This window comes from Gastrolobium bilobum, unplaced genomic scaffold (assembly GCF_033153095.1).
Source record: "Gastrolobium bilobum isolate Gb01-03AN ecotype WA unplaced genomic scaffold, APGP_CSIRO_Gbil_v1 utg3235, whole genome shotgun sequence".
In the NCBI taxonomy this organism is placed as follows: domain Eukaryota; kingdom Viridiplantae; phylum Streptophyta; class Magnoliopsida; order Fabales; family Fabaceae; genus Gastrolobium; species Gastrolobium bilobum.
This window is the reverse complement of record NW_026897048.1, coordinates 145,230-158,664: the sequence shown is the minus strand read 5'-3', so window position 1 is coordinate 158,664 and position 13,435 is coordinate 145,230. Positions and strand designations below refer to the sequence as shown.

At 31.8% G+C, this 13,435-nt stretch overlaps 1 protein-coding gene across 2 annotated transcripts; it reads right to left on the bottom strand.

Annotated features, from left to right (window-relative positions):
* Positions 1-1,317: 1,317 nt before the first annotated feature.
* On the bottom strand, positions 1,318-9,698 carry LOC133303686 (NAD(H) kinase 1). 2 transcript variants are annotated; one of them, XM_061503639.1, is made up of 11 exons: positions 9,549-9,698; positions 8,663-8,810; positions 8,444-8,563; positions 7,328-7,512; positions 6,752-6,865; positions 6,494-6,588; positions 5,889-5,995; positions 5,008-5,081; positions 4,274-4,352; positions 3,871-4,178; positions 1,318-1,925 (listed from the first exon to the last, which is right to left on the bottom strand). In XM_061503639.1, exons 1-11 carry the CDS (start codon positions 9,573-9,575, stop codon positions 1,617-1,619), a joined length of 1,566 nt encoding a protein of 521 aa, XP_061359623.1. In that variant the 5' UTR covers positions 9,576-9,698; the 3' UTR covers positions 1,318-1,616. The 2 variants fall into 2 exon arrangements, with proteins under 2 accessions (XP_061359623.1, XP_061359622.1); XM_061503638.1 differs by having other exon boundaries at positions 8,663-8,813; positions 9,549-9,695.
* Positions 9,699-13,435: the final 3,737 nt, after the last annotated feature.

Sequence of the window (13,435 nt, the reverse complement as noted above, 5' to 3'; positions counted from 1 at the left end):
TTGTTATGCTAGGTCTTGCCTTTGGAATTCTAATTATAAATATGCCTTTTTGAGATTTCTTTTCACTCGTTAAATTCAGTCTGGGTGGATTTGCTTTGTCTTCATGTGAGTATGTTCTTAGTTGTTTGTGTTAAATTCAGATATAAATGGTTTTGAATCTATATGTAATTTATAAACATTACAAAATTAATTATAATATGACCTATTATTATTTGTGTAAGTTTTACTAATTTTACTTTTTTTCTTTTTTGTTATAAAAAAATAAGTCATGTTAATAAATAATGTGAAAGGATATTATTTAAGGAGAAGGATTCGTTTACAATTTTTTTTTTATAAATTTTTGCAAATTACACTATCTTCTCTCGGGAAAACATAGTGAAATTAGAGTTCTTCCGGAAGAAGATAATGTAATTTGTAAACAAAAAAGTTTGTAAATATAACTTGTCTCATTATTTAATATTAAAGTTTATATGGTTACGAGAGATATTATTTTATGAATACACCGCTTTGCAATTTAAGAATGGTGCAGTTCTTTTTCTCCATTTGAGTGTATCCTGATGTGGGACGATATTTTATAGGTAAATTGGTGAAATTTGAGTTTGGGATAGAAGAGGAAAGATGATTTGTTTATAAATATTTGAAATTATCTCATATAAAGTCACCGTGACATTAGAATATTTCATAGTTCATTATGCTGTGCTTTTTATCATTTTTTAAATAATTTTTTTGAAGGTCGCCTCTTTTTGTGCTTTTCAAAAGTCACCAACGTACAGTACGCAATCTTTAATACACATGGTGTGGCGGTAGCTAAGCATGTCGGTTTAATGGCAGAGGGGACTCCATAAAAATACATTTACGAAAAGGGTATTATTCACAATACCTTGAATGATAACTATTAAGTATTAAATAGCCATATACTCTTACATGGTGTGTAAAGATGCTTGGCAGTACATATATATATATAAAGTTTTCTTATAACTTTGGAAAATTAAAAATGCCTAAAGTTATCAATTTGTGTTTTAATGAATATCTTTCCTTTATTCAAAATTGTATCTATTTATATCTATGCACTTTTAGATTTGAGTATTTCATATAGATTTACAAAATACTCACTTTTAGAAAAGAAAATAATAATCAAATAAACCATATCTAAAATTTGATATATTTACAAGGACTAAAAATATATTTAAGCCATTAATGATAAAAGGCCTGTGAATAAGCGGAGCTAACTATTTGTGGATATATCACTACTGACTAAAGTAACTTGGGGAGAGAACGGAACAACGTAGAGAATACTCACTTAAGATTATTGTAAATATAAGAATATATCGATTCTACATATGTATTCAGTTCTTACAATGTACTTGTCAACAATAACATAATCTCACGACTCAATCTTTACATTTTTCATCATCATCAGTGGATACTAGCTGTGTAATAAATTATAACTACAAGTAGCTATTCACCATATAAGGGAGAAAACTACATTAAATTTTAGTTGCTAGTAGAGTTTCTATAACACCCCATTCTTTCTCATAAGAAATGACAAGTCAATTACCAACTATAATTGCTAGGTAGTCCCTGAAGGCCTACTAAAAAAGAAGGATAATGAGAAGTCATAATTCCCGGGGGCCATCAAAAGACTGTGTCTTTCTCAAATTCCAATGGAGGCCCTCATGAATACTGCGCAAGAAGTCATTAGTAGAATCAACTAGACAAGCTGTAGGAACAGGCCAGGGTGCCATGCTGCAAACTAGTGCATCTCCCGGTGCTAATCGCTTCCTGTCCTTGCCATCAAATGAAGCCCATGCAGGACTTCTGCTATTGAATGGTACTTGCACCCGTAAAGTGACATGCTCAGGGAATATCAATGGCCTAAAAGATAGGGAATGTGGGCAAATTGGTGTGAACAAAATACCCGGAACCTGCAGATTTGAAGACTCGGTTTCAAATGGAGGTGCATATTGATAATATTCATTTAAAGTTCTAGACAAGTAAAATGGAATCAATTAGGTGACTGATGTCACGGCCACTGTTAAGGTTAAGGTGAATGTTAACTTCATGAAATAGATTTCTATGGCATTTGTAACAATCTAACAGCCTTAAATGAGAGACAAAAGTGAAGATAATTCTTTAATGAACTGACAATTAATAGCTGTTAATGAAATGCAATTAAGCAATTAATGCACAAAGGAATTCTACATTCAAATTAATCCTTTATTCTATCGCACGCAAAACAATACATAACACAGTGTGTTATGATAAATTTTCCGTTATTCTATCCATGGATATCAAATTTTTTTACTCCCATGCATTGGTGATCAAACAAATAACAACACGAAAGATTGTTCTATTACTCAATCACTTGTGTTGTACTGTTCTATTTGTCTTGTCCCTCAATATGCATCAAACGCAACCTAAGTTATTCCATAGACTAGATAACCAAACTAATAATGCATACCTTAATTATGATAGGGTTCCCAACCCATAAAATTATCACGTATTTCCACAACCATACCCTATTATTCCTACTCTATACTCCAACAATTGCTATTATTTTGGAACATCTAGTTTAGGCTGAATGCTCTTTTGACTGTGAGTGAGACAGTCCATATGCTGTGAAGGAAACTTTGTTAATGCTTTACAAGGGATTTTGAGGGAAGAAATAAGGCAAATCACATCGGAGGGTGTACCATATTGGCAGTAATGCTTTTGGCACAATATTGTTTTAGTGGCTTTATGCTTTATGGTGTTTTTCTTTCAACTTTTTGCTTATTTTATTCAAAATGACTGGAGCATACTTTTGCAGTTGATGTTCTTATAGTTTCATTAGTAACTTGCATTCACCTAACTGTAAATTTTTTGCTTTCTTTCAATAATTTATTCAGAGAAAATATACTTGATTGAGAGATTCCACATAAATCCTATAATGCAAAAACTAAAAAAGGCAACAATATTCTATAGTTTTGACCTTTTAGATAATTAAGAAAAGTAGGAAAGTCAATCTAGGAAAGCTTGTTATTTTCAATTCAATTTTATTCTCCTAATTTTCAAATTTGACCTTTTCCTACCTTGGGAATAGTCACCTGGAAGTTTAGTCCAAGTAAGACTTTCAGTTTATAAATTTACCTGGAAGGAGAAGTAGAAAACTAACTTTATAATAGAATTTTTGTCCAACTTTGTTTCTGTTATTTTCTTCCTCGGTTAACACTTCTAGAAATCTTCAGGCGACTCCAACAGCCTTCAATTATTTCTTTAAGTATACTTTCTTGTACAATAAATTCATCTTAAATTCCCACCCAATCCCCAAAAACTGAAATTCCTGAATTGAACACTTTTTAGAACTCCATCAAATCATAACTAAAACTAAAGACACATTCTCAGGACACTGTTACAAAGTTCAAACGGCAAATTGCAATTTATTCATTAAGTATACTTTCTTGCACAATAAATTCATCTTAAATCCCAATAGTTTATTTTCTTGTAAAAGCCATTACAAGGAAGCACAATGGTGCACAAAAACTGTAGCTTCAAGCTTAATAAAATTTTATGTCAATACCATACTACATTCATTATCTATTTCAAGACCAAGAAACAACTTCAATAGAAGGATTGACCAAAATTTCCAGAGTAAAATCTTCTCTAAGAATAAAAAATACACTATCAGAGGTATCTATCCAATAACAGAAGGGGAAAAAATAATAAGAAAAGTAATATGTAAATGGGAAAAACTTCTAGGTAAAACTAGTAACAAAAAAGTAGTCCAACCTATCAATATTTATTGACTGAGATAAATATTGTCAATTAAAATAAAATAAAATTAAATACTGCAATCAAGGCATAAGAATAAGAAACTATTCAACAAATTACCTGAGGATGGACCATTGATCCTCCAGCCGCCAACGAATATGCAGTACTGCCGGATGTTGTGGACAAGATTAATCCATCCCCTTGCACACATGTGACAAAGGAGTTGTCACAGTAGCATTCCAAATTTGTGAGGTAAGATGATATTCCACGATCAATAGTAACCTCATTTAGAACAAGTATTGGTTCTTCAGTTTCATATTCATTTTTAGCTGCATCTCGTATAACATGACATAGCAAACGGTGCCGTAAGGTGATACTAATGGGGCCCTTCAAAATTGATTCAAGGCATTCTTTGTAATTTTCACTATCTGAAGGATGGTTAAGTTCAGCTTCCAATTAGAAATGAAAACAGATATTATAATAACAAGAAGTTAATATACATTTAGGCCAAGTTGGAGGATACAGAAAGGGGTCATAAAGCCAAGAGACCCCAAAGAAAAGGGCACAAGAGGAGGCACTGGCCCTTTGAACATAGACGCTGCCTGCACATTTAGTACATGATAATTACTTCTCAATACAATATCACGTTTATTCCAAATTAATTGGGGTCGGAAATCAATGAACCCATATAAAAGCAAACCAATCAATATAACAAAGCAAACTAATATGCAATATATATTATGATATTGTCATATTCCTAGAAGTATAAGTTTCAAAAATAAAAAATGTTAATTAAATGTTTAAACTCTAGATATGAAAGAAAATAGTTTTTACATTTTAATGATTTACTAGTTTGAATAAATAGTTAAAAGAACATTTTGATACATAATGTATATGCATGATTCAAACTTCCTTGGACATGATATCTCTCCCACACAGATATCTCAATGCATAGAATCATTCACAGGGAATAAAATATCAAGCAATATATACTGTTAAAAGTAAAACACATCAGCAATTCTAAAAGTGCTTAAATTTCAGAAATCAGTGGTATGGATATATAACTGGAAATCTGAAAGAGTTCCCTGTGGTGTGTCAGTTCCTCCATTATTCACAATAGTTGTAGGCTAAAATTTATGCAAATGCTTTTACAGCTTCAAAACATATCTTATTTGACAAAATTGACAAAATTCACTTAGAAAAATGAACCTTACAGTTGTCATCCGATTGCAAATTAGTTAAATTGGTTTCACATACCCATAGGACAGTGCCATCTCCACCAAGAGTTATCACAAGGTCAACTTTAGTGTGCAGCATCAAAATTTCCTTATCTACAAGCAAAAAAAATGATTGATATAAAAATTCAAATTTTGAGAATAATAAAAGTATGCCACCACTATCATGAAATAGTTAACTAAAAATATAATACAAGATATTGCCTGAAGTGAAATTCATTATCTTAAATCAAACAAGGAGGCCATGATACAATAAATAGCACAGCTTTTTTAATCTAAAATCATATTATTTGCCTCAAGAAAATGATTGATCTGGTACATCAATTCTGAGCTAAACTCAAATAGTCAAAGCACTATTTCCTGCTCAAATGCTGAACTAAAAGCTAAACATAGAATTAATACCATATTATACAAGCACAGAAAAAAACATAACTGCCAAAATTATGGCAACAATAAAGATGCATCACTTCAAGTGTTACAATATTTGGATGCTAGCTTACCAAAATAGCAGGCCATAATTGAAACTAATAGAAGGCATGGTTTGCACCAAAGGTCCATTGTTACCTTGGTATTAGATGTACTTATCAGGTACATCCAAGAGCTAGTGCCTTAATGCATGTTTCTTACATCTGATATAATCCTAGTTAATGAGTCGCTAGAAGAAGTAATACTAAACTTTCTTTGGCCCATCACTGTTTTCCTTATCTTCACAATATTTCTATACATAAGTTAGCATATCTAGATAAGGTGCACCTCTCAGATGCAATGGATCCACAAATATAGCATTAAAAAAAAGCCCTGGCAATACCTCCAAGTATAACATCAATGTACAAACTCTGCAATTTTGTGAAGTACATCAAGTGAAGAGTATCCCTTTAGGACATCAAATATTTAATTGCTTACCATCATTCCAAGTTTCTAAAAAGTTGAAGTATGATGACTCTGTCAAAAGTTCCACCCTGACACGTGGTTCCACATAAATGTGTAATTTCTTTTGCTGCCTCAGCCATCTGGGAAAAAAAGGCAAGTAACACCATTTAACCAAGGTTTGGCTGTACTAAAAAGGTAAATCAAAATGAAGAATTTCATGTTATAAAATGCAAAATATTAAGTGATGTTAAACTTAAAACTTGACAGGAAACAATCTTCAGTCTTCCACACCAACTTCACACAGAATGAATTGCAAAGTCAGGTGAACGTTAATTTTTGCATGAATTATTGATTTTCCATCAGGCTCAAATATTATATCTGTAATATATATCTATATATATCAACGCACAGAATGCTCTTAGCTTCCGCATTAAGTAGAGACCTCTAAGCCCTCCTAACAACAATTAATAAAGAAAGAATGAAAGACACCAGCAGCAGTTGCAATGTGCAACAAATAACTTGTGAGCTATCTGATATAAATTTCATTCCATAACAATATATTATAAGTAAAGGGAAGGAAGAAAATATGACCTTGGAAGATCTGAAAGTTAAAACAAACAACATGTTGTGATTCACACCTTATCATTTCAGCACACAGAATTTGAACTGAAACTGAATTTGGTTTGGTCAATATGAGCACCGTCTGTGGGCATGACTCCCACTTCAAAGAGATCTGAAATAAAGATGACTTTTCAATAAGAAAACTTAAAAGTATAACTACGAAAAATTTAGTACTAGCATGACGACAAACTTTAAGAAGAGACATACAAGCTTATCGATGTAAGATAATTTGTTGAGTAATAAAATCAAAACCTCCATGACAGAAGAATTGATACCTGCTTACTACTGCGCTCTGCAGTGGTTATGTTTCCTCTTTCAAAAGAGACAACATCATGTTTGTGCTGATCACTTTGCTCACCTTTGCAGTACCATGAAAGTTTAAATGAAGCCTGTCACAAAAAAGAACAATTTCAGTTACATTTGAATTGGTAATTTTAACTTTGTTAATAGACACAACAAATATAAATTACTACAAGGGTATGAATTTGATACTGGTTGGACAAGTTCCTCAAAACATATGGTGTAGTACTCGCACTGTCATGGGAAAAGAGATACATAAAATTCGATAGTAATTACCATAATTCTGTCCCAGTAACACCATTACTAATTATCCCATTTCTCATTTAAATGTAATGGCATAAGGCTCAACAGCTTGAGTTGTTCTGCAGAGTCATAATCTATTCAGCTTTACAGATGTTCTAAGATGAGAAGCATCAGCAAATTGAATACATATGTAGACAAACACATGTACACACACAGACACAAATATTTCAAAGTATCAATAGGAAACACAGCTGCAACAGGATGATCATAATACCCCATTTTGCTTTAATCAAGGATTTATAAAATACCTTTCTGATCATCTTAGAATTAAAATCGGGTTTCCCATCCCTAAGAACCTCATGGGAGCAGATACCATTCGTTGAACAACATCTTTCAGCCTGCTCATTAGCTTCATTACACAATGTAGGTTGGTTGACAGGGTTATTTCTCCTCATATCATCAAAATCAGCCTGATGCTCCAGGCAGGATTTCTCTATAATAAAAACAAGCAGCAAACATAAATTTAAACTACCAGAGTTGAAATATAGACAGAACATAAGGTAGCAGTTGAGATGGAAAGCATATAGTCAGCAAGAGTATGATACAGGCCACACGGTAACACAAACATGGAAGTCATAGCAAATTAGAAACTACCAGCTTTCACTTCTGTGTTTCCATAACTACATCGTTCAGAATTTTTCAATCATACCACTGGACCTTCCTAGATATTAGAACTTCCGAAGGTACAATATTGATATCCAAAATCATTCCATAGTTTACTTTCTCCTCAGGTCAAGATTGAGGCCATCAAACTGAATTTACGCAAACTAACGTAAATTGCAGGGATATTCTATATTCAATAATACAGAGGAGCAGTATTAAAGTTGTTCATTTATGACTGAAAGGTCATGGGTTCAAATCCGAAAACAACCTCTTTACAAATATGCAAGGGTAAGAATATGTATAAGGATTACCCTAATTCCACCTTCGCTAGTTGAGGTTTAATGTGGAGTGGGTTTTTTTAATTCTAAACTCAATAATGAAAACAAAAGGACTATTGTGCTTAAATAATTAGAGATCAGATCAGAAACAGAACCACCACCCCCCCCCCCCCCAAAAAAAAAATAAAATAAAAAATAATAATAGTACAAAAATCACTGACTAAAATGTCTATAAACAACTTTGGATGAATATGGAATAAAAAAAAAATCAAAAGCAAAAGACATTGTATATAACTGAAATGTATGAGCAGAAGCAATCAAAAGAAATAAATTGTTCAGCAATCTACAAGTAAAAAGGGAGCAGGATTGCAGTTAAGTCAAAAACAGATGAAAAAGTTTCAGTTCCTTCTGCAACATCAATTGTTAAAGAATAGAAAATATAATTAAAGAAGCTCCATCTTGTAGTTATTCAATCATTCGTACCTTTATCTTCAAACTGTAGATTCCGTGTTCTCTCCAACTCATATTTACGTTTCCATTCAGCAGCCTCAGCTTGAGCAGAAGCTTTTCCTTCAGCAACTCGCCTGAGGGCCTTCGCAACAGCTAGAAGGAGTTTAAGATAAAATAAGGACAAAGATATCTGTATCAAGATCATGTCTTGTTGCAGTTGATATTAATAATTTCAACAAAATATGTTCATACTTCTTAAAGCTTCAGAGAACTCTACAAGATGGTCATCTGACCCCTGGATTGGAGATTGAAGAAGTTCTTGCACTGCTTTCTCAGGGAAGAGAGAAAAGGAACTGATAAAACCATTCTCAGGCTGAGAACATGACATACTTGCATTTCCCTGCTACATGAAGGAAATCAGACAAACCAATAAATACACTTGTAACTAAAACTGCTATATGTGAAACTGCGGCCCTCCAAAACAGTGGATTATCATGCTACAGTCTAAAAAATAGATATAATTATAAATAAAGAAATCACAGAACTATTAACATCGGTGGACTTTGTTTCTCCTTTGTTTTATAAGAAAAACATATGAATGACTACTAGATAGAAATTCATTCATATTAGCAGATATATCCTCTGCACTCTACAGCTCTATGTCAAAGTGCAATGGAGGTAGCACGAACTGACATGAAGAGTAGAGGTTTGCCACAAATCCCAAGTAAAAAACTAGAAATGTTGTTCATATAAGCAGCACTACTGGATGCTGATCCAGTAAGTAGCAAGATAATCAAGGTCAATTTTATCTCTAATCATTTTTGGGCATCCTCAATTTTTTTTTTTCCAATTCAAATAATTGAACTTTGCTAGTATGAACAAGTTTAGACATGTTGAAACAGTAAATGATTCCCAGGCTCCCAAATTCCAGGAGCAAAAACCCAAAACTAAATCCTAACCTCAAAATGGGACTTGAAGCAAGCAGCCATATGAACAAAACCAATTAATAACGAAAAACCCTAGAAGTAAACACACATGAACCCAACTAATAATTAAGATTAAATAACAAAGAGAAAAATTCTGCAAGCAGCAATTAAGAAGGACATGATCAAAATACAAAAGACAGGAATACAATTACCGAGGAATTGACTTTGTTTGGAGCCATAACAGAGAGTGAAGAAAAGAGAGACCAAGAGTAAGAGATGAAGAATTTGGATCCCTTTCCCTGGTTGAACCTTCCCTGGTCTTAGTGTCCTGGCATTTTTGACCTTCCAAAATATCTCTTAGTTGGATTCTTATTTAGAATTTGGTACTTAGGCAGAGATTTTGGAATTTTTCTTTTTATATTTATTTTAGTATATTTTTACGATCGTCCCACAAAAAAAGAAAATAGTTATATTAAAGTAAGACTCATCCTAATTTTGTGGGAAAAAAATTAAGTTAATGTTTTTTAATAAATTAATTACGCATTTATTACAATTTTGAAAATAATTACATATTTATTATATAATACGACGCCCATTTTGAATGTCATTAAAGACACCTATATTGGGCGTCACTCAATCACGTCTAATTGAGCTGTCACTTATCAGGCGTTGACACGTGTAATATTTTTTTTCCCAAAAATAAAATAATTTAATCATAAAACTTCTGAAAGCTATAACTTTTGACTCGGGTATCCAAACTAGGTAATTCTTTTTTTGATTCCACATAGCTTTTCGAGATCTACGCAATGACATCTCATTTGACATATTTTATTTATCACAAACACAATTTAAATTTAGATCAGGTAATCCTTCTTCCAAAACTATAATAAATGCGTAGTTAATTTATTAAAAAACATTAAATTAATTTTTTTTTGCCTAATTTTGTGTCAATGTAAGACTGATTTCTTTAAATACAAAATAACATAAATAGCTTATCAAAAAAAATAGAATAACATATACTTAAGCTTAGAGTCGTCAAAACGGGCTCGGTTCGACGGGTCAACCCGTCCAATCCGTTAAGCGGGACGGACTGAGTTTTTTAACCCATCTCAAAAGTGAGGCGAGACGGGGCAAGCTCATCTTTTGATGAGCATAGGCGGGCGGAAGCGGATCAGTGTAAAATAGGTTCGGGCTGACGGGCCAACTCGCCTAACTCACCAAACGAGACGGGACGAGCTGACCCATTTTTTGACAGATTGATGACAGAGTAAGATGGACCGCCCATTTTGCCGCTCTACGTTGATCGAGGTTGAATTTTTAACTGTGTATATGGGAAAAAAAAGTTATTGATAGATGCTATATCTATTGGTAATCTCTCTGTCTCGATAAAATCAGTCTTTGATTATCAATTGTGAAATATCTTTGGAATAATTTAAAATAATATAAATAGAACTCTGTAGATTAATTGTCGACACAAGCTGAACAGATGAAGAGATAACATGAGTTCGTAGGAATATCAGTATCAACTTATCTTAAAAAAATAATTATGATCGGTATAAAAAATATATATAAATAGACAATTCTTTTTTTAATAAATGATATCAAAATTGATACATTTGTTCTTTCTTATTGAAAAAAATATAATTTGCTCAGCGCTGAGCTCAACCATCTTTGACAAATTGCTTTCTATGGTGGGAACCACACACCACTACGTTAACGCGTGCCAAGTCAAATACCTATACAACGCATAATATACGACACTTTTTAAATTTTCACATATGTGTATTATAAATGTCTTTTTTTTTGTGTGTGTGTGGAAATATTCTAAATGTCTTTTTCAGTCTTCTTCTAAATAAGAATACAAAACAACCACTGTCAAACATCACATTACGCTACTTAATAAATTTTTATTTTAACCAAAAATAATGATGTCTCATAACTTTATAATTTAAGAAAATTTTGTCGGGTGTATAAGGATCTGTCCTTGTACGGATTTGGTAATTTCTTTGAAGGTTTCATTTGTTAGATTTTTTTTCCCTTAATTAAAATTTTAGATTAAAAGAGACAAGCCTTATACAAAATTAAAAAAACACCAACATCTTCAAAATCTTAAAACGAGATTAGGTATCGGAAAAGTTGAGAATTGAACCAAGTTTCGAGCATAAAGTTGGACTGAAAAAAATCGCCGGTAACCAAAAAATAAATGGGTGGTAATCTGGTCCACACGCATTCAATGTCAACTACCAACTATCAACTCCCGCACACCGCAACCATAGGTTCAAACCTAATCAATTGAAACTTAACCTTTTGTTGTCTGTTCTGTAGGAATTATTTTCAATTGAAAATTTGAAAAAAAATTATGTTTAGTTGATTGACTTAATATATAAATGAACTCGAACAACTGCAAAACAAAAAAGGTTTCAACAGATATAAATTAGTGCTTGTCTACCAGAGCAGTCGCAAAGCTTGAAATAAAATATTGACGGAGCCATACTAAACCTTTGAAGTCATCATATTATTTGTAAGAAATCAACGTTTCAGGTTATAATTTCTTAATCTTTTCATAATAGAATTGTTCTTGTAAAAAATGCAACTGTATATGATATCTATGTAGAGAGTTATGGGTAGCGATGTAAATAGATTAGGCTAGATTAGGCTTTGACTTAAATAGGTTAGGTCTGTGTAAAAAATATTGAATCTGGCCTGGCCTGATAGCCAGTGTAGACTCCAAATTATAAGTATGGCCTGATGTATATTTAAAAAATAAAAGTCTTGGCCTAGGCCTGATAGCCTGTTTAAGTTTATTAAACATTCAATAATTAAAAAAATAACTAAAATAATATTACTTTCTTATTCAAAATTATTAAAATAATAACTTTATTTATTTTATTTAAAATAAATAATATAATATAGGCCAGTCAGTAGACTTATAGGCCCGACATGTACAAAAAAATCTATGACTTGTTTTCTAAATAGATTTTTTTTAAAGTCTAGACTTATTTTTATTTTACCATTTATAATAGATCAAGTCTGATCTAATATAGGCTAGACTGTAAGCCTCTGTAGGCCAATCTAATACATCTACCTCCACTGGCCATGGGTAAACGAAAACAAGGAAGATTAAGTAGCAGACTGGTCAAACTTTCGCTTTTTCGTAGCATTGAAGTTTTATTATATTAACTTAATCTTTTTCCTATCTCCATTATCTTTATATTCTCTTATTTATTTAATTCTTAAGTTTTAGAGTTCATATAAAGTAAGGAACCTTTATATAAAACAATCCGATCTTAGTATAATACGATGAATTCGCATTAATCACGACTTGTTTCATTTTCAATTGCTTCTTTATAACTTTTCCAAAATTAAAATATTTTTTATTGCTTTAAAATCTCTTGTACCAAATATATCTATACAATATTTTTTTTTTTTTTTGATAACAATCTATACAATATTTTGATACATTTGTATATGCTTCACTCATAATTTGTTAATCGAACAAAATCCACCATGACATAGTTAAATTTTGATTTAAATCTTATGAGCCATATATAAGCCCAACTAATTTGTATTTATGGCATGAAATTGAACCAAATCTACACAAAAAATTTCTTTATTTCCTTTTTCTGTCTCGTCAAGATTAATCATTAATTATTTGAGAGATTAAAGTTGCTCCTCTGAAGAAGTATTTTATTTTGTAAATTTAAACATTTATTACTGTATAGACCTCTTAATTAACTAGCAAATTTCTTGTGTATTGTACAAGTATTCTTGTGTGATGAACAAATTTTGTCACGTTAAAATCTACTTTTTATCCAATTTTGAAATCCCAATTCAATTCTTCTTATCCTATCTTATTTACTTTAGTTGCCATATATTGATATTTAGATAAACATCAAATGTAATTGTCATTGACTAGAAAACAAAACAAACTTTACTATGTTTAAATGTACTTTCTATCTGAGTTTATTCTTTTATATCTATTCTATATACTTCATATTTTTATATCTTTTAAACTAATGCAAACATTATCTTTCAACAAAGTCAGGGAAGAAAATAACAGACAACTCCTGTAATGACATGAAGGGTGATGTCAAACATG